The sequence below is a fragment of the Myotis nattereri genome (assembly GCF_964212035.1).
Source record: "Myotis nattereri genome assembly, chromosome: 7".
Taxonomy (NCBI): domain Eukaryota; kingdom Metazoa; phylum Chordata; class Mammalia; order Chiroptera; family Vespertilionidae; genus Myotis; species Myotis nattereri.
In genome coordinates, this window is record NC_138082.1 from 64,949,938 (window position 1) to 64,976,892 (window position 26,955).

Sequence of the window (26,955 nt, forward strand, 5' to 3'; positions counted from 1 at the left end):
GTAAATGTATTTTCTCTTTGCTATAATTTTCTTAAAATTTTCTTTGTTCTAGCTTCCTTTATTGTAAGAATATAGTATATAATCTATATGACATACAAAATATGTGTCAATCAACTGTTTGTTATTGGTAAGGCTTCCAGTCCACAGTAGCCTAGTAGTAAAGTTTTGGGAGAGACAAAATTATATGGGGATTTTTGACTGGGTGTGGAGGGTTGTTGGCACCCCTAACCCCCAGCATTGTTCAAGGCCTAACTATATATCATAGTTGCACAAATTTAGCAGCCAGGTGTTTTGGTTTGTGGGAGTATACTGCCCTCTACTGTCTGTTCCTAACACTTACATCCTGAAAAGAAACATTATTATAGTCTGTGAAATACATTGATACAGCCCTGTCCCTTTATACTCAAGGTTTGGCTCGGCTCTATAATTTTAGTAGTAAAAAGCTACAAAAATGCTGACATGAGCCATTAAGAAACCAACAGGCGAAATCTCACTGGCTGGTGAAAGCATATAGAGAAGGCTTTATTAGGGGTTAGGTGACACAAGGGTTTTAAAACTTGAGAAACTTTATTCTTGTGTAATATGTATTACCCACTAAAAATATGTGAGCCATATTAATATAATTATCAATTTTCTAGTAGCAACAAAAAATAAAGTGAAGTTTATTTTAATGATAAATTTTATTTAACCTAATATACCAGAATAGTCCCTAAATATTCATTGGAAATACTCTTTAGATTCCATAAAATTTTTAGCTAAAGAAGTAGATGTAGCCCAGGCGGTGTTGCTCAGTGGTTGACCATCGACCTATGAACCAGGAGGTCACAGTTGGATTCCCTGTCAGGGCACATGCCCAGGTTGCGGACTCCAGCCCTAGTAGGGAGCCTGCAGGAGGCAACTGATCAATGATTCTCTCTCATCATTAATATTTCTCTCTCCCCTCACTTCCTCTCTGAAATCAATAAAAATATATTTTACAAAAAAATATTTACATATTGAAATTGTTCTAAACATAATTTTTTTATTGACTCAGGCATCCGTTTTTAAATTCAACTTAATGAAAATGAAATAAAATTAAAAATCGAGTCCCACATTTCAAATGCTTAACAGCCCTATGATTACCTTATTGGACACCACAGCTCTAGAGGACTTTATGAGAAAAAAACTTTTGTTTTAAAGCAATGGACCCATACATCCCTTAGCATCCCCTGTAGACCTATGTAGTCAGAATTTTATTTCTTGTAGCAACCAAAAAGTGTTGGGGCATTGCCATTTCTTCACAACAGAAAGCGTATCTAGCACAGTGCAGGTGGGTTTTCTCCCCCTTCCTAATACCCATGTCTGTCTGATAGTCATGGCTTCTGGGAGTTGTGAATGGAAAAAGGTACCTGAGCATTTACATTCTTAGGAGTTTCTACATTTAAAAAACAAACATTTTTGCTGCCTATAAATATTTGAAATCTCCTTAATTTTATTCAGCCCCAGCCTTTTGTATTTTTCTCATTTTCAGAAGTGGTATCTGAGCTATTTCATCAGAAGAATTTTTATGATACATAGAGAATATGTTCTAATATTTTTCACAATAAAGCTGTAGGAATAGAAAGCTCAGGAATTGATTGTAATGTTAGTATTTACATTTAGTATGTCATGATTTAATGGATGTTTTTTCAGTTTTCATAACCTAATAAAATACCTAAAATAATCATCAGGGTTAAAAAAGACATAATATGTGTGGTAAGAGGAAACAGAAGAGAGCCCTATTAAGGTGGGGAAGATGGACCAGACTCCTTAGGGAACAGGAGCTGGCCCCTCTCTTCCATTGTGGTCCTTTGCTGAGTCACAAGGTCAGCTGACAGGCTTGCTGTGCTCCTAGGGCTCTTTCCTCTCAGCTGCATTAAACTTAGACAGCAGTCTTACAAAGGTACAAACAAAATGTGAGTGCAAATTAGAGTAATTTTAAGTCAAAAAATAATGGGCTTTGTGGATCTGAGTTGGAAACCCTTCATTAATTTCATCACTAGTAGGAAATATGATATAGAATAAGATCAGAAACAAAAAATGAGATTAGGAAAAATCATGGTGTGCAGACTGGATTAAAATGTGTCCTGTTTACATTCAACAATATAGTGACAGGTAACTATATATTGGTGCTGCTTCACCTGATCTACAAGTTTTTACGAAGTTGATGCAGTGTTGTTTTTGAACCTTACTGATTTCTATTGAGTTTTGTTTTCTGGCATTCTATTCCACAACTGGTCAGAATCCTGCACTGTGCTCTGGGTTGTTCCTCTAATGAACCTAAACTATTTTTTTTCATCTTTCAGGCTTTTGAACACTTACAACAGTTAGAATTAATAAGGCCCGTGGAAAGAACTTCAGTAAATGCACAGAGAGAGTACCAGCTGATGAAACTACTTTTGGATAATACTCAAATTATGAATGCTTTGCAGAAATACCCCAACTGTCCTACAGATGTTAGGCAGTGGGCAACATCCTCACTAAGCTGGTTATAAATATAACCCATGGCTTCAGTAATGTAGTTTCAGGCAGACTTCTCTAAAGAACTAAAAGCTATTGTCCTTTAATAAGATGTGTTAATACATTTTTTATATTTATAGACATGTATTTTTGTATTTATGGGGAACTGTTACACAGGTAGTATTCTTGGCTGTGTCATGCCTTTAAATCATAAGCAGTTACGTGATTTATAATTCCTGTAATTTAGACTATGTTGAAGTAGAAGTTAAAATAAATGTGACTATTTCTTAGATATTGAACCATATACTTAACAGTTATGAAGTATTTTTGTGTTACATTTGAAATCTTCATTTCAGTCTAGCAGCCAGTGTTTTTATCAACATTAAAGAAAGCATTAAAGAAACAACAGCAAGCATTGAGATGTAGAGTAACTTTTTTAATTTTTTTCTGTACCATGGAAATGTTGGATTCTATTTCATCCTGCACCCAGGTCTAGTTCAGGAGCCTGGCCAGTTTGGCTAGAAGATGCTTCACACAGAAGTAAAAGGCCAAAAGTTTGGACATTTTCCTGCAGACTTCTCCGACTGTGGTACTTTATACTACCTACAGAAGAATCCCTTGAAGAGTTGAAGGGTGTTCTTAAATGCAGATCCTTGGGCCTATTCTAGTCCAAAATGATCAGAATTTATGTTTTTAAACAGGTACTTTACAAAATTCCTGAAAAATCACTTTCACAAAGACTGGGGACTGTTTGGCAGTGTTATCTATATCTAAAAGTAAATCGCAAGAGCAATGTGGAACTGTCAGCCAAAGGATCACCTTATAAATTCAGGAATCCGCAAGCTAATACAGCCATATATTTAAAGTGGAATATAATAAGCATTCGTTAAGTGTTAGTGACTTCATTTATTCAGGATTATTTGATTGCCTATTGTTTTCATGGAAGGTTTACAGAAGGCACTGTCCATAATCTTGTGCAGTTTGTAATACTTGCAACTGTCGAAGACGATAGGATGTTTCAGTGCCGTTACCTGCAGATGAAAAACCTAGCACAGCTGTGGCAGTGTTCAGTCACAGTTAGAGAACGATATCAGAGCCTGGCTTAAATCGGGTTTGACATCAAAGTCCCTGCTATTAAGGTGTGAAATCCAGCAAAGGTTTCTTACCATGTGTTTTTTAAAGAATACTCCAGGAAATGATTTATCTGGTTTTTAAGAAGTGTTGGACATAGAACATAAATACCTTTGTGTAATAAAAGTAGCTCTAGTAGTTCTTCAATAGTTACAACCTATTGTTCTACACACTTAGCCAGTCATGCCCTGCCCCTGGCTAAGTCTTCAGATCACTATCACTTGCTTTTCAGCAGTCTCACTAAATTAAATCTAAGGCTTACATACTATTTCTGTGCAATACTCTAGATTTTTAAGGGATGCTTTGCCAACATAATAGCTTCACTATTGCTAGAAGCAAAGATTTCATTTTACACTTGAGCTAAAATTGACCCTTTAAAAATTTTTCTAAACTATTTTAAGGCACTGACTGTATAAATACTTGGAGAACTGACTTGAGGTTTATAAATTTTTATTAGGCTAAATACCACTAATAGACTAAGAGCCCTCCCTCCTCTGCCTCCCTGGTACATATGAGCTACATTAGATCCATCAGCATGCAAGTATACAGATTAAAAAACTAAGCAGCAAGGTGGGTTTTCATACTCAGTGAAACAGAAAGCAAGCCATCCCCTTCTTAAGTCATCAGATTGCAAACCAGGTGTGGAAGAAGAATTCAGTGCAGTTTTTACCCATGACTCCCCACCAGGTGCCCTAACAAAAACAGGTTCTTATAAAACAAATCTATATAATAAAAGCCTAAGCAACCTGTTATGGCGGAAGGACCAGAACAACCGGTTTACTATGACACACACTGACCACCAGGGGGCAGATGCTCAATGCAGGAGCCGGGTTCACAGCTGGTGGCGCAGTGGTGGTGGCGGGAGCCCCTACCGCCTCCGCAGCAGCGGTAAGGAGCAGCAAGCTGAGCAGTAAGGAGCAAGGGCTCCCTGACTGCGAGAGGGATGTCCAACTGCTGGCTTAGACCTGCTCCCTGGAGAGGGCACAGGCTGGGCTGAGGGGCTCCCTTCACCCCCCCCCCCCCCCCCACCTGCACACAAATTTCACATACCGGGCCTCATGTTTTAATTAAAGAAATACTTTCCAATTCATGTGCACATGCATGTGAATGGCTCTGAGGAATGAAAACCTGTTTTGCAAACTTACTGTGTCATAATGCTATATATATTAAGTGTATACTGTATTAGCTTCCTGATAAAGATAAGTCAGTGTTTTGCAGAACATACTGTGGAAAACAATTCCAATATTCCTGTAGATTTCACCATTGTTCCCATTTTCATGTAGTTTAGAAGACAATGCAGGTTCTTGCAAACCAACATAACCTAAGTGTTGTCCCTTCCTTTGCCTTTACCCTAAAAACTTGAGAATCAGTGTGAACTGTAACACTCCATGTGGCATGGTGGGGCTTTTCCACTCCCCCTTTCTTCAAAAGCAATATTATAAACAAAACTTTTGCAACATTAAATATGTAAATGGAAGCTGGCTTCCTATTACTGATTACCCAAAGTGAAAATACCAGAATTCTTCCATCCACTTGGTAAACAGGTTACAAATTGGAAATATATATCTTTGAGGGCTATTTCCTAAGCCACATTTTTTTTATTAACATATGAAGAAGAAACCTAATGCCAGCTAGCCTCTGGCTTCCTAAAACTGGCAGGACCAACATAAATACTTTAGTGGGAATACAATCTGCTTAGACAACAAAGGAACTGACAAGCCTTCCTTTCACCTTATCCCCATTCATGCAAATCTCAAGGTGGAAGCCTCACTATAAATTACAAAGCTACTATTCCGCTCTTAAGAACATATAGCTAAAGAAAAACTGCATATGCAAATCATACTATATTCACTTTTTTTTATTTAACTTGGGGATGGAATGGGAATAGCATACATTTTATTTGTACAATATTTAACAATCACTTATCCAAGGTGGGGTTTAATGGGGCTTTTTTTTTTTTTAGCTTTTTGTTAAATACTTGCTGAAAAAACAGCAAGTACAATTTGACAGTAGTACAACAACCTGTGCCCAAAACACTGACAAGAAATACAGAGTAAAGCTAAATAATTGCTTTCCAATATTTTGAGAGGTAACAAATAGGATATGGGTTTGGACTGCATAAAAAATGTACTGCTGGTTGAATATCTGAGGTAAATGATGTTCAATCAAAATGCTACTTGTATCATTTTGCCCATAAATCAGTAAATAATTTTATGCACATTATACCAAATGTTCCTAAAAAGTAATTTTTTTAGAAAGGTAAAAAAGAGAAACTGGAAAATATCTATGGTGAAGCAGTTTTTTTTAAAACAGTAATCATTTTATCCCACCAAACTCATCTGGCCAGGGGTTTTCCCCATAGCACCTGCATTTTACTTAAATGCAGTTGTTATGTAGGGATAAGGAAAGGGGGAAGAGATTCTTTTTTAATTTGATGATATATGATTCTATTTTAAATTCCAAATTTGTTGGGATTGTTTCCTGATTGTATTTTCAAAACCATCACCATGAAGGATAGTTCATGGGACCAACAATTATGAGGCACAGTCTCTGTTCTAGAATTCACAAGATATCTATAATAAACACTCAAACAAGAATCACACATCACATGCTGAAAACTTACTAGCATCTAAAATACATACAAGAGCTGTGCAGGGCATTGACTTCGAATAAAGCCAAATACCGGTTAAGCCATCAGTCCTATGGCAGTTGATCATAAAGCGTTCTTTAGATGAAGATCTGGGCAAGGTAAAGAGTGTAAGTTAGAGCAGCAGTCCGATGGGTATCAGAAAGGCTAAATACAAGACAAATCATAAGGAGCACCATACACATGAGGAAAAGAAGTATTGGAGTCCATTTACCCCAAAACAAAGTCTTTTTTCTCATTCTTTGATCTTTCTTTTTTTAGTATCCCCAGCTCAAACGTTTTGTTGACTTGCCCACTCTGCCCCGACTGTAAACCAAACATGAAAATGCCCTGCAAAAGAAAGTTCTAACGAGACTGGGAATCAGGACAAGGTAGTCACCAGAACATTCTTACGTAACTGCTTATAAAAAGTTTCTCTAATAACATTCTCAAAAGGATACAAGCTTTAAAATTGTCTAGTTAAGTACAATACCCAGATTTCTAAAAAAAAAATTCTAACGAGAAAAATTTATTTTGTGAATAACTGGTCTTATAAAACTTATCTCTAAGTACCCACATAAGACAAATATTCCTCCTGTTTTGGATTTTTAACTTTTAAAATCAGGATTAAATGTTTAGAACAGATGTAAATTAGTCTTCAGGAGATTAACAATTTTCATGTGTGGACATTCTGATTATTTTCCTTTCTTGATTAGTTTCAAAGTGAAAGCAAAACCATATCAAGAAACTGATAGGCAAAGTACTTTTTTTTAACTAAAGAGGTGAACTCAACATTGAAATGGGAATTCCTAAAAATGACATGACAACTTGGGCACATGATGTGACCAAGAGAATGTTCTAGATGGTGTGTGGCACATGGGCAACAATGCTATTACTCTTTTTCCCCTCCCTGCTTAGAGTCTGTTGACCTATTTATTTTTAAATAATATAACTTATTATTCCCAGAGAGTAAGTGCATATCATATGTAAAATGTAGTGTACTGTGTGATTAAATAACCATTTACAGATAACACATTCACAGTGAATGCCTGACAGTGACATGTAAAAAATCATTTTATAAAGTTAATGTATGGATTTTAAAATGACCTGACAAAAAGTATATAGTGTAATACTGGTGGTCAGTAATCTAGAAATTCAGTAAATGAATGTTTTACTTTGGCCTGAATAATTTGAGAAAGAATCCAATGATATTCTAATGGTATACTGTTTTGAAAAGCACTTTGACGCCTACCATCAATTCCATTTTCTTCTCAAGGTTAAGGAATGAACTATCTTAAATTAATAGAGTCAGTTGTGAGAGCAATTTGCAGGAGGAGACGGTTATATGTGACCTATTTTCAATACTGGTTACCTCTAAATGTCATTGCATATTTTAAGTTATAAGTTTAACTTGTTATCCCTGATTTGTTTTAAAGTGGTAACATCTGAAATCTGTGCTTAAAATTTAGTCTCTATCCTAGGATAATTCTTTACATATCACAGACATCAAATATTACTCTGACAAGATGGCACCAAGCAGAAATATGGTGATAAACTTACAAGTCTCAAAGCAGAGAGTGAGGAATTCTGGGTAATGACACTTCCTGAGGTGATCCTAAAACAGTGATAAAGAATGTCCCACACACTGTTTGGTGAAAAGAAATACACTACAATTTTACATATATAAATAGGAAAAAAATCTATTTTAAAAGAATAAAAATGAAGAGCTTTCCAGTGTCACAGCTCACTTAAAAATTTTAAATCATGCTTTAAATTTTCAAATATTCCCCAAACACAGCACACCTAAAAAAAAATACTTAGGTAAAAATGCAATATTTTGGGAACTGGATATAAGATGAAGCTTTAAAACATGGGAAGAGGGGGGAATGCCACCATTTTTCAATTCAAAGAACAGCACTTTTTTCCTAAAATTACAAGCTAGCACAAGAAAAGCTAAAACACTGCTTTACGAATGGCCACTTACTGTTGGCACTAAGTATAGCTTACCTTTTTTTCTTAAATAACACAGTGAATTTGTAATACCTTGTTACAAAACATGGATCAATTTATTATTCAAATTTTGTTAGTGTTTTCAATTATAATTTAGCAACCGTGGAACTGAGGTATACCTTGTTGAGGGAGGTTAAAGTAATGCTTGGAAGCCTCTTTACTGTACCCCACTTTGATGACTGTTTATGTACACAGAACAGCAGCACACTACACATTCACAAGCTGTGTCATATTGGCATTACAATAGTCATTTATAGAAACACAACAGCAAATGCAATAAAAACAAGTTACCCTTTTTTAAAATCTGAAATGAAAAGTTTCTGATTTAAAAAAAAAAAATAGCAGTAGTTCATTTAAGTAATTAGTGTCTTCTGACAGACATTAGAAATCTGAAGTCAGTTTCAAACACTTGATTAGCCAGGTCCAAAGAGCCTTGATTTGGAGAGGGCCACATTCTTCATGTACACTTTCTCAAAAGTTTATAGAGTTTGCAATGTTTCTCTTCATCTCGTCCTTTCACGTTTCTGCTATAGGCAGTGCTCTAAGTCTCCCAGAGCCACAGTTTTAAACGAGGGTCTTCTTTTCGACGCGTCCAGGAGACCTCCTGCTCATTTCACACAGAAAATACACTGTAAGCAGTTTCATTAGCTTAGCAGCTCCAGTTCACAGTCCCGTTTCTCAATGTGTACACATGGTGCAACCATCATAGACTAGATTCTTTGGGAGGAAAGTCAACATTTGTCACCATTGTGACCACTGTTACAATGTCCTCTGTGGTAATGATATTTGTTAGTCTCTGCATCTGAGTAATTCTTTCCCCTACACATCCAGCTGATAACCTGGCTTCTGCATCATGATCCCAACATTCTTCTATCGTTTCACAGAGCATTGCCATTCCCTAGAAAGGAAAAACATATTCAAACACCATGGCAAAAGAGTAAAACTTCCATAAACAAATTGCTATTTTTGTAGATTAAAGTGTCAAGATTAACCAAGTTTGCTATTATTTGCCAGTGTTCACTTTTTAGTATCTAATGTACACAGGAACATTAAGAATAAAAAGCACTGAGAGAAAATTTTTTTAGCACTGGAGATTATCAGAGTAGGTAATTAATTTTTTCAATTCCAAAAATTGCTATCCATTGTTCATAAACCAAGTCATTTCAGTGCTAACCCTTGAAATGGATTTAAGACCAAGGCTATAGGAGGTCTACATTAACAATCAACATTTCTATCTCGCAATTTCTATCTTGAAAACTGTCCTTGAGAATGATCCTGGTTATAGCTAGACCAAAATAACCACAACAATACTGTCCCATCCTGTGTCCACCTAGTCTCTAGTTTCAGAGCATTCTTAAGAATTTGAAAATCTTGCAACCACAAATCAAAATGCTAAAGCAAATGCCCTTGGAGAGAACTGGGTGTTTCGCTTTTTTTAAATGGCATCATATAGGAAGGTGGTGATCAGCAGGGTTAACCCCATCATCCGCAGACTGGCTCAGAGCCAGGAGCTCCTTTCCCAAACAGGAGACATGCTCATCTGCACAGGACCACAGAGGGATGAGAGCCCGCAAGGCCCTGTGACTGCATCATCTCCCCTGTGAGTGCACAATCTTCTTGTTTCTAGAGCAGAGTATTCTGATGAAGATCACCTCCCAGAAATCATTCCAGAAATGTGCAGAGATGTAAATCATTCCTCTGCAAAGCATTTTATTGGGATTTCATGTGACAAGCTAACTGCATAACTTACAGCATGCTTCTGCCAATAATCTCTTAAAACGGGCCTCTTTTTTTTATGCACAACAACTTCCTGCATGTCTTCAAGAGATGGATGCTGGCCGATTTCCTCCTCAAATGGCAGCATGTACTCATCTACAGGTCCTAAAGTGTAAATAAAAAGGGGAAAAAATCTTTTAATTCAAATTTTCCTGATTTCCAAAGTGAACAAACTTTAAAACACTATCACATTTCCCAGCTGTTACATACTGCAATGAGAGAAGCACTCTCAACCAGACTTAAACACAGTGTGACCCAAACTCTAGCTCAGGGGAAGTCAGGTCTGACTTGGCATGTGACTTTGCAAAGAACTGTAAGGAGCTTTCTTAACCCTTATATGAGCACTGGTTATCTCCATGCATATGTAGGATAGAGGGAACCACTGATATTTGCAAATTGCTCTCGGGTACCTACTCTTCTTGCAATTCAAATCAGTGGTGCTGTAAACAGTGGTGCTACAGCCTGGGTTCAGTCTCTTACAACCATCTCTAATCTATGAAATGCTCAGACTCTCAGCACGCTACACGGGAGGGGTCTGTACCTCAGAGTCTGCCTCCTCTGCCCCCAAGAGCTGACAAAAATACATTGTTTTTCAAATCACAAACACTCTCCACACAGGATTGCCAACAATTCAGAATGTTGCCTTCACAGACAAGCAAGATTTCTTCATTATAAGTGATTCCTGGTTTCTTAGGCCTACTCAAACAGGAAAATGCAGTCAGGAGTTAATAACAAATATGTGATGCACTTTTCTCCTCATCAGAAACTTTACATATATTAATTATTTCCATTTTACTTTCACAGACTGAAGGTCGAGTTACATCTATTTTACAAATAAGAAGGAAGCTGAGAAAAGTTCCCTAATTTGCACAAGGGCATACAGCTGTTAAGTGTAGAGCTGGCATTTCAATCCATTTGAATGACTACAGTCTGTGCTTTCTCCCCTTGACAGAAGCCTGTCACTAATCAACAATTTCATTGTCCAGCTATGTCTGTATATAGACATAAACCTTGTACAAGCTCTTTAAATGCACTAAATTCTCCTGAAAAGAATCTAAGTCAAACAGTAAGTCATGAAGAAAGGCAGCTAACCCCACCCTCTCTAAATGTAAGCATTTGTGATGCCTGGTCACAGCCTCCCCGGGAACCCCTGCAGTGACAGCACTGTCACCCTAAGGCATCTATTCCACCCCTCCTCAGAGTGAGGTCCACAGGGCAGCAGCACTGGCCTGACCCGGTACACCTTGTAACGCATAAATATCAGGCCCAACCCAGACCTCTAGTCAGAATCTGAATCAACAAGGTCTCGAGGGGTTTGGTATATACATTAGTTTGAGAGTCACTGAATTGAATCAACAATTAGATATCAAGAAATTTTAAAGCACTCACTTTAGCAATATCCACACTGTCCTCTGCCCCAGTTTCTGCTTAAGGGTTAGAAATGCCTGACTGCAATTCAGTACTTCACAGCACATGCCAGGCATCCAAGGAATGTGAGCATCCATCCTTTTCCATAAAAACTTCCCTGGTAAATCCTCCTCCCAATAACAACAATTTTCTCAATCTAAACTCCCATAACACTTCCTTACATTTAGTTCTCAAGTATTACATTTATCCAAAAATATTTACTGAATACCTATGTAGCAAGCACTGGGCTAGATGATCCACACTTACCTTACTCTAGAGCAGTGGTTCTCAACCTTCTGGCCCTTTAAATACAGTTCCTCATGTTGTGATCCAACCATAAAATTATTTTCGTTGCTACTTCGTAACTGTAATGTTGCTACTGTTATGAATCCTAAGTATCTGATATGCAGGATGGTCTTAGGCGACCCGTTAAAGGGTCGCTCGACCGCCAAAGGGGTCGCGGCCCACAGGTTGAGAACCGCTGCTCTAGAGTTAATAGTCCCAGAAAAAATCTGCCACCTTAATGAAACTGTACATTACTTAAGGGCGGGGCCCTGTGTATCCATATCTAATGGTTCGCTTTGGAGAGTTCATATTAATAAAGTTCTTAGGAGATATATTTTCCTATTATATCTGCCATTTAATCTACTTTTGCTTCCATAAATGCCCATAATAAATGTACTTCCATTTACAGCCAAATACACTGAACAGCTTACTCTCCTTCCTACAGAACTACAAACTTAAATTATATCTAAACTGTTTCCTACTTTTTTAGGTTCTGTATCCACTCCCAGACCAAATCCCCTGTGTGGAAGAATGAATGGCTGTCCATTCCTGAGCATATTCTAATAAGTTCCTTTAAAAGCACAGCTCCCCAAGTCAAGTTTCATATACCAGAGTAGTCTGTCCTGCACTAAGACTATTACGATACTCAGCATTTAAGTATTCTTATAATCATGGGCTAAATTGGTTATGCCTTTCAAAATATTCAACACTTTCTATGGTCTTTGACAATCCACAGGAAGTTTTTAGGCAATTATAAGTTAAATATGAAACACCAGATCAAGTTAATTTACATTTGTTTGGGACTTTAACAAAGTTTGCCTTATATTCTCACATGCAAAAACTGTAACATAACTGAAGGGAGTAGAGAGGCTTTGCGAAGAGCACTAAGACCAAGTACTTACAGCACTATAAATCTCACACCAGGAACAGAGTATGCAGATTTATTATCAATCAGTCAATGCAAGTATTTATAGGATGTGAACAATGACCTCACTAACAAGAACAAAGAACATGAATCCTTAGAACCCAGGTGCTGTGCAGGCAAACATCCGCAATAATGTCTACATCAGATCACACTTTCAAAGCTTTAAGGAGACAGAATTTAACCTGTGGTATATCCACACGCCTGCTCAGTTATGTGTCAGAGGACAGACTGGTTCGTCAGGTATATGACAGATTCAGCCTGAATGTCCTGGTAGCAAAGGTCTCCCAACTCTACATGCATTTCCTCTGGCGAGAGGAGCTGACTTAGAACCTGGGGCAGGACCCACATGAACTAACAGTACAGCCTTCTCCCTACATCTGGGTCAGTTTTAAATCTAGGTTTTACCATTTACCACTCTGAGGCTAAAACAGGCAAACTACTTAATTCCTACTTAAAATTTGAGCCTCAAATTCCTCATGTGTAAACCTGAGATAATTACTACCTCCAAAGGTGTTTTAGGAAATAACCTAAAGCTATGTGAAGTGTCCAGCAAAACATCTGGCAAGGTGAAGGACCCATATATCCTCCCCTCTTCTCCCCTGCCTCCTGAATTCCCTGAGCTACCACCTCCTGGAGTCTATTTTAAAAAAAATTAAAATGTGTACTTTAAAATATTACCTTTGAGTGTAATCATCCCTTTTCATACATGTGTAGTAGGCATATATATCTTTTAAAAAAATTTTTTTCCCTTACCATCTGCAGCAGTACAGCGAGAAGCCAGTTCCCACAGGACTAATCCCATGGCGTACATATCTATCCTCAAAAATGCATCCCTTTGGAAGTTTATAGCACCCTCTAATACCTCTGGAGCCATATACCTCCGGGTACCAACCTGAAAAAGATGTTAAAAGCAAATAGTACTCATTCATTAATTTTATGAACTAACATATTATACTTTTGTAAAAAATAATCAAAACCATATGTGGCCTAATATCAGATAAGGTAACTAAGTTATAACCGCCAAACTGCAAGCTCAAGCAGAATTTATTCCATTTCAAGTAATGCAACAGCCAAGACACTCACTGGGAAGAGCAGAAGGATCCATCAGTAAGGGCGGATTAAACAAATGGAGCATAAGCAGCTCTTAAAAACATGAGGTACATCTATGGGCTAATCTAGAAAGATTTCCAAAAACACTGCAGGATGAAACATCAATGAACAAAGCAGTATAAACCAAGGTCCTTTCTGGGTACACTTAATAAATATATCAACATTATGCTAGTATAGGCTTAGAATTTTTCCCCTCTTCTGGAAGTAATCATAAGAAACTAAACAATAATTGTGAGGAGAAGGATGAAAGAGAAAAAAACTATAGTTTTGAGTTGTACCTTTGCACACTTTGAAATGTATCTTTTTAAAAAAATACTTTAAGGGTTTCTCTTTTTCTGTATTAAAAAATAATACACTAATAAAAATACAAAATGTAAAAAGAATTAGCTAAAAAAAAGGATGAATAAACTTTTTAAAGTCTAGTTGTACAAAATCTATATGTTTACTTATTCATGACTTCTGTCTCAGAGGTCTTTATCTTTCCCTAACAATTTGGTATTTCTTAGTAATGTAACAATGCTTACTAAGCTAGTACAGCTAGCTTTGCTTGGTGCTTGACAACATTCTTAGATGGATGTTTAAAAATCTGTGTGATAGCTGGGTAGATCCCAATTCACTTGAGCAGTAGATCTAGGAAATACTGGCATTTCCAAAAAGCTCCGTCCTTAAGTGACTGTGATTTCCAGACTAGAATTGCACAATTATCTGCAAATATACTGATAATAAGAACAGATTACTAAGAGCCTAAAAGTTCAAGTTTTTAATTCATTTAATAAGGAGAATACTTTAGAGAAAAAGAAAGCTTAATATTTTTTCTACTTTAAATAACTATTTCAATGGTACAATTGTGTAATATATAAAATGTGTAATAACATGCATTTTTATATTTTCTGGTCCATGAAATCTAAAGTCAAGGAACAACTGATGTAAGTAGTTATTTTAATCTCATCATGTAACCCAACTATGAGGGTGTTAAAAGATATGAATGAGTTCCACATTCTTTTCTTAAAAAAACAGGGGGTACGGGGGTTATGAGGTACCAAAGGAATAAACTATTCACCAAACTTAGTCTTATGATAATCAACCATACAATAAGCTCAGGTGTTTAATCCCTAGGCTTCCTGCACAATCTCCCTCTCAGTTACATTCTCCACAAAACTGCCTTTGTTCCCAAATACATTTGTTGTCAACCTTTCTAGAACTATGACTGCTGACCATGGCTCCAAACTAAATTCTTAAATCATTAGTCAATACTGCCAAAATTTGTTATGTTGTGGTTATTTGAGAACTGTGTTCTTGGAAGTTAATAGGATATGCTGGGGGAAAAGAGAGCTGAGAATTAGATGTTCAAATAATTTGCACGACTTGAAAGATTAAGAAATAATCATACCAGAGCCTAAGTCATTAGGCTTTGTAAAAAAATGTCACCTCTCAGGTCAAACTGGTTTTCCTGATTAAAAGTCATCTTGCAGGAATGACAACACCTTTGCTATTTTCTAGCCTCACAGGTTTCGAGAATAAAGTGTATGGAAAATGTTCTTTTCCTCTGTGGCCTTCCTAAAGTTTCTCATTACTGAGATCTCTGTGACGACCTTGACAAGAGGTAGGATCCTCACTCAAGGCTTTACAAGTGTCCTGAAATGTGGAGAGAATTCAGAAAAAGGCTATATGGCTGATTAAAGAGTTGATGAAGCAATAAAGACCAAAAAGCAAGAAATTATAATGGTCTGAAACAATGGGCAGATCTTAATGCAATGTAGCATGAATAGTGACCTAATATTCTTCCATTCCCTCTTAAGGTAGTGAAAGAATTAAGTTAAAACTGAGTTACTACTAAGAACTCCCTCAGAATGAGTCTATTAAAATGTGTTTGATTTTTCTTTGATTAGTTTTTAAAATTAGAATCCCATGACATCTGTCTAGGCTATTTTTATGAAATGCTTGTTCTAAACCACTTGAGGTCCTCGCAGTCCTTCACCATCCTATGAAAATGTCCTCCTCAGCAAATTTAACGCATTACTCTTAAGAGAGCCATTTTATATTAGATGCTGAGTTAATAACCACCACAATAATTTTAGACCAATTCAATCCTGATATGCCATGCTAAGAAAATATGAGACAAGATTATTTTTTTCTTAGAGTTTATAGTGACCATGCTTACCTGTCCATGAGTATCACCTGCAGACTTGCCAGCCTCAAACTTTAACGCCAACCCAAAGTCAGCAATACAGGCTGTCAGATTGTTTTTCAACAGCACATTTTTACTTTTGATGTCCCTTGCAAATAGAAAGATAGACAAAGTACTCAAATTAAGTTTTAACAAGGTACATCTTGTAAAAATTTTCACTGAAAGTGGGAAAGAGAGAGACTAGGTATGCTATAAAAGAACAGTTATTGGAAAGTATGAAAGGCAAAAAAAAGGAGTGGAAGAAAAAGCTTAAGCAAAGTCTCCATATAGCTGAAGCACAAGAAAGAGTACAGTGACAAACTCCTATTTATAACATGGACAATAAGAATTCTTTCCATAACACAGTTTTATAAAGAAGTGCCATTCCAAAAATACTATCCAGTCTACATGTTATCTATGCCATTCCTACTATCAATCATAAAATTGCTGTTTCCTAAGACAATAAAAACATATCAGAGTTTATTATTAGAAACTCCCATTGAAACAGAACATTAAATACCAAAATTTAAGAATTTTCAAAGAATAGCTTAATTGGGGACCTTCTGCCTATTGGTACAGGCCTACATTTTAGAATGGTCCCTTATTTTAGTGGTTCTTACATTCATCAACCTGGTTGCAGACAAGCATCTCCAGGAATGTATAACAGATAAAAAATTTTCACTATGAACATACCCTGCTCCAATTAGACCAGGGGTCCTCAAACTACGGCCCGCGGGCCACATGCAAATACAAATATTTTATTTGTCCCCATTTTGTTTTTTTTACTTCAAAATAAGATATGTGCAGTGTGCACAGGAATTTGTTCATAGTTTTTTTTTTTAAACTATAGTCTGGCCCTCCAACAGTCTGAGGGACAGTGAACTGGCCCCCTGTTTAAAAAGTTTGAGGACCCCTGAATTTAGACCCTGGTGTTCTGAAAAGAGTAATTGTTTTTTAAGGCAATCAGATGTCTTCTACACACCAGCCTCAACCGGTTCATCCTAGAAATACTGTACCTGAGCTGAATACATCTGTGCCATCAGCAATGGTTAAATTTATGTGTACAGAGAGACCAAGAGTGGGATAGAGGAGACACCCACAAATGTTACAAAACTAATCAGTTTTAGACTAAAAAATTTTTATGGGTGCTACTCCTTATAACCTGTGGGGGAGGAAAGTTCATTCAGTTCCCTGTAAGATGGGGTGAGGTGAGTAAAAATCCAGGAAGAGGCAGTTAGACTGAAGAGAGGAAGGTGAGAAGAAAGGGGAGCTATTTCTGAGGTGGAAGTTTGCAAAATCAGAATCTATGTTAGAGTTGGGTTTAAAAGTAATGCCTCCCAGCAACCTAAACACCACCTGGTGCCACTCAACTAAGTATTTGTTAAATGCATCAGTTCATACCCAATTTTAAAGCAACCATTCTTAAACTGAATGCTAGAAGACAAATTGGTCTCACGTTCAAGGAAGTTAAATTCACAATGACAAACTGAGTCCTATGTTTGAGGGAACTAATGTCTTCCCTTTTAATGAAATCATAGCTTTTTTGTTCAAGTACTATTCCTTCCCTGAAAAGGCAACTGAGCAAACCCAGCTGTTCCGACGATGCCTCCGTCCACCTCAGCTCAAGCAATAGTCACTCCAGTGAGAGCACAAAGAGGCACTCCTTAGTTATACCCCCTTTTACCTATTCTCAATCATCTTTGAAGTCAATCATGTTTTGAGGTTAAACAAATTTACCCTTTGATTTAGAGAAAATACACTTTTATTCTTAACCATGCTTTCAAAAATGAGACTAATTAAAACATAAATCGATAATTAAGCTAGTGATGACTAACAATTAAGCTAATGATGTTAATATATACATTATCCAAATTACTTCCTGGCCAATCTCAAAATTAATTTGAAAAACAAATGAAATCATTCTGCCTCCTATAGCATAACTAGATAACTAGGGGAAAAATAAATTTTGTTCAGGGGATTAAAAGCTTAAGTAATAAACAAATGCTGATTTGGGAAAATAATATAAATTTAGCTCTACCTGTGAGATATGGCGGGTTTGTGGCCATCTTTTAGGCCAGGTATATCCTCATGTAAATATGCCAATCCTCTAGCCATAGTTTCTGCAATATGGCACAGTTCATTCCAAGAGACCACATTAGCCTTAAGAAAGTCTGACAGTGAACCCTAAAGGGGAAAAAAAACACAACTTATGTTCTTGACAAAAAGCCGTATGTATATGGAGACTTTCCTTTTTACTTTTAAGAGGTTATAGAAGACAACATATTTTCATTTTGGTGAATAATAACACCCCAAAACCAATTTACAGTATCTAGAATGGTTCAAGTTTCACATTAATAAATATTTGACTAGAAAAAAATACCACTCATCTTTAAAGGTTTGCTACAAGCACAGGCAGTCGGTCAATTTCCCCCTATTTAGAAGGCAAAATTTAAAAAAAAAGTCTAGATTCAGAAACTATTTAATGACTATGGAGATATTATATCGGACTAGGAGAGCATAAAATTAAGACACATAAATAACAACAAACATAAAGAATCCTCTTGGGATTGATTATTGCCATCTTTTTGGTTAAGAATTAAGAGAAGTGAACCTGACTGCCAAGAAGAACACAATTTCCTATATCATTAATGTATATTTTCATACTAACTCTGAAAGTAGAAAAAATGAGGAAAAATAGCAAGTGTGCTTTGGTAATAATTACCCTACAAATGAGTGACAAAGATCAGGTAAATTTCCTAATTCTAGTTTTGTCACTAAGCTATACTAAGTAAAGTTTTAAGAAACAAAATTCAAGCTGAAAAAAAAATATATAGTTCACGTAATCAAAATGGATGGTAAATTTACTAAGCATCAATTATTCTATATAAGAAAAGCCTAATAATGCTAAGTATCCTGTAGTACAGCCGTTCAACCGATCAAAGCGTAATATGCTAATGATATGCTAAGGCCACTCAACCGTGCGCTATGATGTGCACTGACCACCAGGGGGCAGATAGTTGAACGGTGACCAGTGGCTATGACGTGCACTGACCACCAGGAGGCAGATGCTCTGGCCGGTATGTTAGCTGGCTGCTGGGGTCTGGCCAATCAAGACTGAGTGAGACGGGCCAGACATGACCTGGAACCCTCCTGAGGCCCCTCCCTAGCTGGCCAACCTCCCATATCCCTTTCCGGCCCTGATTGTGCACCAGTGAGGGTCCCTCAACCTGGCCTGCACCCTCTCATAATCCGGGACCCCTCGGGGATGTCGGAGAGCCAGTTTCAGCCAGATCCCACAGGCCAGGCCAAGGGACCCCACTGGTGCACGAAACTCTAGTACTAAAATAATTATTTGTAGCAGAGGTAATTGCAGCACAAGAAATCAGGGACAAAAGACTAGTTAACTAGAGGGTTAGGTAAAAAAGTTGCTATCTTTGCTCTTTTATTAAAGTAAATTCTCTAAATAGATATTACTTATAAATATTAACCTAGTAGAATATACTATTCCCAGAAAAATAAATCTGAGGAATTTGTAACCAACATTAGGTAGGTAAACCAAACCTGACTTTACTGAATTAAAACAGAAAGTAGTTTTACCTTTTCATGAAATGCTGTGATTAGCCAAAGATCCACATCAACACTGGTGCCTCGTTTTTCTGCACCAATGAACTGTAATATATTCTCATGCTTCATTCCAGGCAAACTGTAGACTTCATATTCATTTTGCCATGACTGTTTGTCCTACAGTCAAAAAGGAAGAAGAGTAAGAGTGCAAAGAATAGAGGCAATAATCTATATCTAAAAAAAAAGTTACTTGAGTTCTAAGGCAAAAAATTAAAAATAAACATAACTATTAAAAGATTCACCAGTTTTGATTTTTAATAAAAGCACACTCTGACAACAGATAAGAGTTCCATACCAAATGTCTGCCCTCCCTTATACCCTCAAAACACACTTTTCGGTGTTTCCAGTTTGTAAACACAGGAGTTGCTCAGAAATACTCAACTTCAGTATCTAACCTTGGACACATTCTGCTTACAAGTTAGCACTACGGTGTAATTTCACCATAGTGTGAAGTTACTTGTGTTACTATTCAGAATAATCTCCCTGGGAGATGAAATTCAGGTAGAAAGACTTTATCTAATTAGAAAAATATATTTTAAAGAATTTATATATATATAAATGGATGGTAAATTTATATATATATATATATATGCCTAATATGCTTAAGTGTCTGACTATTCGACCAGTTGCTATGACACACACTGACCACCATGGGGCAGACACTCTGACCAGTAAATTAGCTTGCTGCTGGGGTATGGCCGATTGGGACTGGGCGAGACAGCCCCAACTGGCCCCGAACAGGACTGGGCAAGATGGGCCGGACACACCTTGGAGCCCTCCCATGGTCCCTCTCTGGCCCCGAACGTGCACTGGTGGGGTCCCTCAGCCTGGCCTGCACCCTCTCACAATCCAGGACCCCCTCAGGGGATGTAGGAGAGCTGATTTCAGCCCTATCCCCATAGGCCAGGCCAAGGGACCCCACCACTGTTCAAATCCATGCACCTGGCCTCTAGTAACATATTAAACACTAGAGGACTGATGCATGAAATTTGTGCACTTGGGTGGGGAGGATCCCTCACCCCAGCCCACACCCTCTCACAGTCTGGGAGCCCTCAGGGGATGTTTGACTGCTGCGGAGATGGGAGAGGCTCCTGCCACTGCCTCTGTGCTCGCTACCCGTGAGCCCAGCTTCTGGCTGAGCAGCACTCCCCCTGTGTGAGCACACTGACCACCAGGGGGCAGCTCCTGAATTGAGCATCTGCCCCCTGGTGGTCAGTGCACATTATCACATTATAGCAAGCAGTCACTCCGCCGTTTGGTCACTTTGCATATTACCCTTTTATTATATAGGATTCTTAACAAAATGCTTATAATACCCTATAAAGTCAATAAGAGCACAATGGAGTATATTTATGCAATACAATAATTTAAAATACAATATTCTCGCCGAACCGGTTTGGCTCAGTGCATAGAGCGTCGGCCTGTGGACTCAAGGGTCCCGGGTTTGATCCCACTCAAGGGCATGTACTTTGGTTGCAGGCACGTCCCCACTGGGGGGCGTGCAGGAGGCAGCTGATCGACCTCTCTCATCGATGTTTCTGACTTTCTATCCCTCTCCCTTCTACTCTGTAAAAAATCAATAAAATATATTTAAAAAAAATACAATATTCTCATTTGTGCCTGCAAATGATCCATGCCCACTACATATCAAATTATAAAATATTTAGCTTCCATCCACAATGGAAGGATAATAAAAGCAGAAGGCATGATTGCATAATAGTTAGGGACCCTCCGTATCTAAACTATCTGAGACCTTTGGCAAGTTAATAACCATTAGCAAAATGAGGACTGTGCACAGGTTGGGGGGGGAGGGAGGGGGAGGGGGGGTCCCTCAGCCCGGCCTGTGCCCTCTTGCAATCTGGGACCCCTCGGGGGATGTCTGACTGCCGGTTTATGGGCCTAAACCGGCAGTTAGACATCCCTCTCGCAATCCGGGACACTGCATGCACCAGTGACCATACTTTTCATACAGGTGAAAGGCATCTTGCTGTTGTATGGGCAGCTACATTTTTTTTGCCCTGATAATAAAAAGTAGTATATAACATGATCCTTCTGAGGCAGTAGTAGCATTCTCCCCATCTTATGAGTGGAAAAACTGAAACAGAGAGAAGTTAATTGACTTTGTCACACAGTTATAAGTGTCAGAATCAGGGCTGACCACAAAATGTGCAAGCCAAAGTCCATGCATGTCACTGCTGCATCATCCTGTTTCTTCAGTGTTAAAGTAGCCTTGCCAGATTTTAATTTGTAAATCTAAGAGACTGTTCCCAATATATAGGGTAGGGTCCCTAGGCCTGGCCGGCGATCAGGGCCGATCTGTGAGATGACTGGTAGGGCGTTTGGGGGGGGGGGCTCCCACTGGCACCTCCCTTGGCTGGCAGCCTGGCACCATCTGCTTGCGGGCCAGCCCCACCCCCCCACCATCACTGGCAGGGCAATTGGGGAGTGGTGCTGCCCACTTGCTGGCAGGCCCTGCCCCCCAATCACACCACCGTCACCAGTTGCCTCCCTCTGCCCACAGGCACCCGCTTTGGCTGGCCTGGCACCACCCGCCTGCCGGCCCTGCCCCCTGCTGAGCAGTCATTCCACAGGTCATTCTGCCATTTGGTCGATTTGCATATTAGGATTTTATATAAATAGACTAGAGGCCCAGTGCACAAACTCGTGCACCAGTGAGGTTCCTTGGCGTGGCCTGCAGGGATCCGGGGAGGAGCCGCTCCTGCTCATCACAGCCCCTGTAATCCCGGTCAGCTGAGCGACGCTCCCGCTGTGGGAACACACTGACCACCAGGGGGCAGCTCCTGCATTGAGCATCTGCCCCCTGGTGGTAAGTGCACATCATAGCAAACAGTCAAGCAGTCACTTAGGCTTTTATATAGAGAGATAGAGATATGTATAGTGTGTGTTGTATTATATGTATGGACATATATTAGTCAGTGCTCATATATGTAAAACACCTCTACCTGACACAATAGGTGCATCAAATAAAATGTTAACAAAATGCTTACAATACCCTATAAAGTCAATAAGAGCACAATGGAGTAGATTTATGCAATACAATAATTTAAAATACAATATTCTCGGTATTGTTATTAATCTTTTGTTATTGTTGTTAATAACTGTATTATTGTTATTAATCTTACATTAATATCATCTAAATATTTGTGAATCTTGGCACAACAGAACAGACTTTCCCTCTAAGAATTAAAATATATAGTTTCTGCAGTTCCACCAAAAAGAATAGTAATAGACTTTTTCATAGACTCTAAGAAATAGGCTTTAGAAGAGTCAAGAAGGCGAAAATCCAGGTATATTATGATGAAGAAGTTGATTATATTGTAATTTTGGAATAAGGAAGATCTACTGTCCAGGTACAGTGGTGAAGCCAGCATCACCCAACCCAGCCAGGATTGCAATACCATGCATGGCTTTAGCCACAGAGGTTTAGACACGAGAGAAAGGGAAAAGGAATCATCACAGATCTATACCACAGTCATTCTCAATGGAACAAAACAAAACAGAAGATAGCTCAGGGGTGCACTAGACCAGGTTTTATGAGGTCAGCCCCTTTAAAAGGAAAATTTCAACAGTAAACCAATTATTTGCCATCTTCATTAACTGCCTCTGAAAATTCAACAAGCAATATCTGAAGCAATTATATTAACACTCAAAGTAGAACAAAAATGACTGTTTGATAACATACTTCCAAACGGCAATTCTGAAACAAAGCACGTTACTCTTTCATTCTTCTGTTTGCTTTTTTTCTGATTATGTCAATGGAATATTAAAAGTTAACCACCCAGACAGACATTAATTAAATTTTTATTGGAATCTTCATATTCACTTTGCATTTCTTTAGAATTTTTACTGGCAAAAGATCTCCTATATGTTCATTTATTTTAATTCCACCACTCCAAAAAAATGTAATGACTAGTCTATCATTAATTCCATTGCTCAGATGAGAAGGCAGACTTAACAAGGAGAACCGCTTTCCCCAGTACCACAAGAACCACCTTGAAACATATGGCTTGTATTTTCAGACTGGAGTTAAAAAGACCAACACAGTTGCAATCTTTTAAAATTGTGTGCAGATTAGAAAACTATAATAAGCATACCTGTATTGGAAATATTTTCACAGCGACATATTCATTGAGCAACTGGGCTTTCCAGACACAACCAAATCTTCCCCTTGCTTTCACTTCTAGTAACTGCAGTGGCTTCAAACCTAGTAATGGAGAAGGTGGAGGTGGTCCTGGGTCCTACAGATAAATAACAATAATAATATTAAAAAGCAGCACTTGATACATATCTCTCTAAATGTGAGGGGAAAAGTTGAGTGTACTGAGGAATCAATTTACAGAAAAAGTAAACACATACAAATGACATTAACTTCAATCTTGCCCAAACTGAGTTCTCAAGCATTCCTAATTATCTATAGTAATCACAAGGCAAGCAACTTGAATTAAGAGTTTTCATAAGAACATTTGGCAGTATTGCTATGTATGTATAGTGGGGAAAAAGATCTAAAATCTTTTTGATCCACTGTCACTAATTTTCCTGACTAAAACTTTCTGTGGCCTCTAGGATACTATTAATAGTATTTCAATGGTTTCATCCAGTTGATACTTCCTTACAGAATGAGGATTCAAAAAGTTCCAGAAACAGCAAATTATGGCTGTGTCTCAAAGAAAACTTGCCCTCAAAATCCTCTACTTCCCCCAATTGCTCTTTAAAACTTTTCTTTAATTAATCTCAGAAATACCCACAGTGATTCTCAAATGCAAAGCACATAAAAGAAATGTCAGTTAACGTTGCTATAGCCCAACTGTTCCATTCATTCTAATGTTCCAACCTATTAACAATTTACCCCTTTGCTTATAATTATTTCCCAAAATTGATCTGAGATAAAAATTATTAGTGTTCTGGGACTGACTGACAAAAGAAAAATGCAAATAATAATCAAGAAAGTGAGTGGTCATCCTGGTAGGTGATACAGACTGTAGGTAAAAGAAAGAGAAGTGAGTGTACCGCTATAGTTAACTTTTTTAAATGGAGTAAATACAAATAGGAGTATAGCATTTACAAAGGACAACGGAATCCTCCCTATACAGACTGGAGTAGCAACCCTTCACTGAAAGTATTTTATCAGTTCACTATCTGCAAAGAAAAAAAGACATAGGAAACCTTTTGGAAAGTTTCCAGAAGAAAAAAAAAGTAATAAAAGTATTTGAAAGGCTGCATAATGAGTATTATAGGGAGCAACTAAAATTTCTGTGACTACAGCAATAGACATTATGACACTGGTGGCACATAAGACATGTGGATAGTATGTCACCCCTATACTGATGCACCTCTCTCTGCCTCCTCCCTCGCATAAAAAGAAAAAATCTCCTCTTCTAATGCCTCAAGACTGTGAGTGCTCGCTCCCTTTAGGCATTATTCAGCCTACCAGTGCCACTCGAGATTTTAAAAAGTTCGCATCTACGTTAGAAGAACTCTTAAGAATAGAAACACTGCAAAGTATTAAAGAGAAAAAATATATAATTTCAACTAAAGTAGACAATCTTTTACAAAACGGTTTCAGAATTCCGATTTTTTAAAACAGTGAGATAACTACAAGACTTCCTGTGACTCATTTCAATTTATTTTTTTTTAATGTCTACAGAAGTTGTTTTTCCATCACATACTCAAAACATGAAAGGTTAGCAGAGATAAAGAGTATTTTTGTTTAACAGGGACAAATCCGGGAAGTCAGATATAAATCTCATAGATGTATGCCCCTAAAGTTATTATCTTCAGTGGGAGAGGACACAAAAATCTCTGTAAAGGTTTTAGTAAAACTTAACCTTCCCTACCTCATTCTTTGATCATTTAAACTCTTAGATTCTACTGCTGTTTGTTACTTATGTGAATGCGGAGTCAGGAGGGGGAAAAAAGTTGAAAACTACTCTTCTAGAGGCAAAGAACTCAGTGCTGAAAATCCAAGAATTATTGGATAAATTCATACAAGAAAATTTATGCTAACTAACTGAAAAAGCTCAATTTGAAAAACTTAAAGTAACTAAAAAATTAATGTCAATGATTTCCCCTCCTTTAGAGGTAAATTAGAAATCTTGAATTTTCAAAGCTGGGATTCGAAAAACTGAAATATACAGATCAGAGCTGAAAGCTGAAGGAAAAATAACCAGATAAAGAGCAATATGGCTCTAAATTTAAACATTACAATTGTTAATAACATATATAAATTAACTGATAATGTCTCTGGATAACATATACATTGCCCATTCTTGGTTCTAGAGTACCATCTACCTGGAAATGATGTCTATAAGACAGGATTTGGATTACTTAATTCACAAATCAAATTAAGAATATGTCAGCAGTTCAAAACATGATTTAACATAACATTAATCTAAATTTTAGGAAACATAATAAATTTTAATGTCTATGCTTAGGAAAAAATAATTGAGTGTTTTCAAATGCAAAGATAAACTTCAAAGTTCCCATGTTTCCAAGGCTCTGTTTAGCAAGCTTCTAAGCTACCATTATTTCAGTGAGAAATCTTAGATAGCTCTCCTAATGATATTACCATTATATCATAGCCTGAAAACATAACCACTGTCAAAATTAGTTGTAAGTAAAAAGCTTAAATTAAGAACACTGGCCAATTTTCAAAGGGTGATAAAAAGGTTTTCAAAAGTACATTCCTATAGAGTATCAAATAAGAAATATTGTTTATAAATAACATCCTATAATACTTAAAAGGTTAGGTAAAAAAAACAGTAACTATAATAGGTACCACTATCTAAAATCTATTAACATCAATCAATCAACATATCTTTTGCTTTTTCAATAAAAAATAAGCAGAATGTTCTTCTATTTCATACTTTTCAGTTCTTTCTTAAGCTTTAACTGAATCTCTAATATCTAGCTTTTACTTATTCTATAATCCAAGATTATAAATGATTTTCAGTTTATTAACATCATTATACTAATTTATCCACACAAAAAACAATGCTCAATTCTAGAAATAAAGATTTATACCTTTAAAGTATAAGAATACCTGGGAAGACTAATTCAGACTTAAACTTCAAAAAGACAGCAACATTGTATTGTTATCCGTAAAACAGGGATTTGCCCTGCCATGCAGGAAAACTACGTTCAGGTGGGAGCAGCTATGAGGACTGCAGAATTTCTAAAAAATCTCCCTAAGTCTCTGGTTCTTTTGCAGTATCCATACTATTTTTGCAGTTAAAAAGATACGCATTAGAACATGGCTCTGATTACATCCCTTCTTTACCCATTTGTATGTGAAAACTATGGCCTCGTGAGACATCATGTTATGAAGCAACAAATGACTACAGCTGGAAAAAGTGCCTCCCACTCCAACACACTAACACTACTATAACCAATACCTGA

The 26,955-nt window shown here is 37.4% G+C and overlaps 2 protein-coding genes across 4 annotated transcripts in view; one reads left to right on the plus strand and one right to left on the minus strand.

The window, feature by feature from the left end:
- Positions 1-2,782, plus strand: part of ORC4 (origin recognition complex subunit 4) — a 62,550-nt gene extending 59,768 nt beyond the window's left edge. For both annotated transcript variants that reach the window (XM_081096411.1, XM_081096412.1), the window contains one exon: positions 2,325-2,782. In XM_081096411.1, coding sequence (XP_080952537.1) covers positions 2,325-2,513 — 189 coding nt within the window. In that variant the 3' untranslated portion in view covers positions 2,514-2,782. The remainder of the gene's footprint in view (positions 1-2,324) is intronic.
- Positions 2,783-6,522: 3,740 nt separating this feature from the next.
- ACVR2A (activin A receptor type 2A) overlaps positions 6,523-26,955 on the minus strand; it is a 100,945-nt gene continuing 80,512 nt past the window's right edge. For both annotated transcript variants that reach the window (XM_081096410.1, XM_081096409.1), the window contains 7 exons: positions 23,655-23,798; positions 19,513-19,656; positions 17,954-18,099; positions 15,910-16,024; positions 13,392-13,530; positions 9,996-10,126; positions 6,523-9,143 (listed from right to left, as the gene is read on the minus strand). In XM_081096410.1, coding sequence (XP_080952536.1) covers positions 8,949-9,143; positions 9,996-10,126; positions 13,392-13,530; positions 15,910-16,024; positions 17,954-18,099; positions 19,513-19,656; positions 23,655-23,798 — 1,014 coding nt within the window. In that variant the 3' untranslated portion in view covers positions 6,523-8,948. The remainder of the gene's footprint in view (positions 9,144-9,995; positions 10,127-13,391; positions 13,531-15,909; positions 16,025-17,953; positions 18,100-19,512; positions 19,657-23,654; positions 23,799-26,955) is intronic.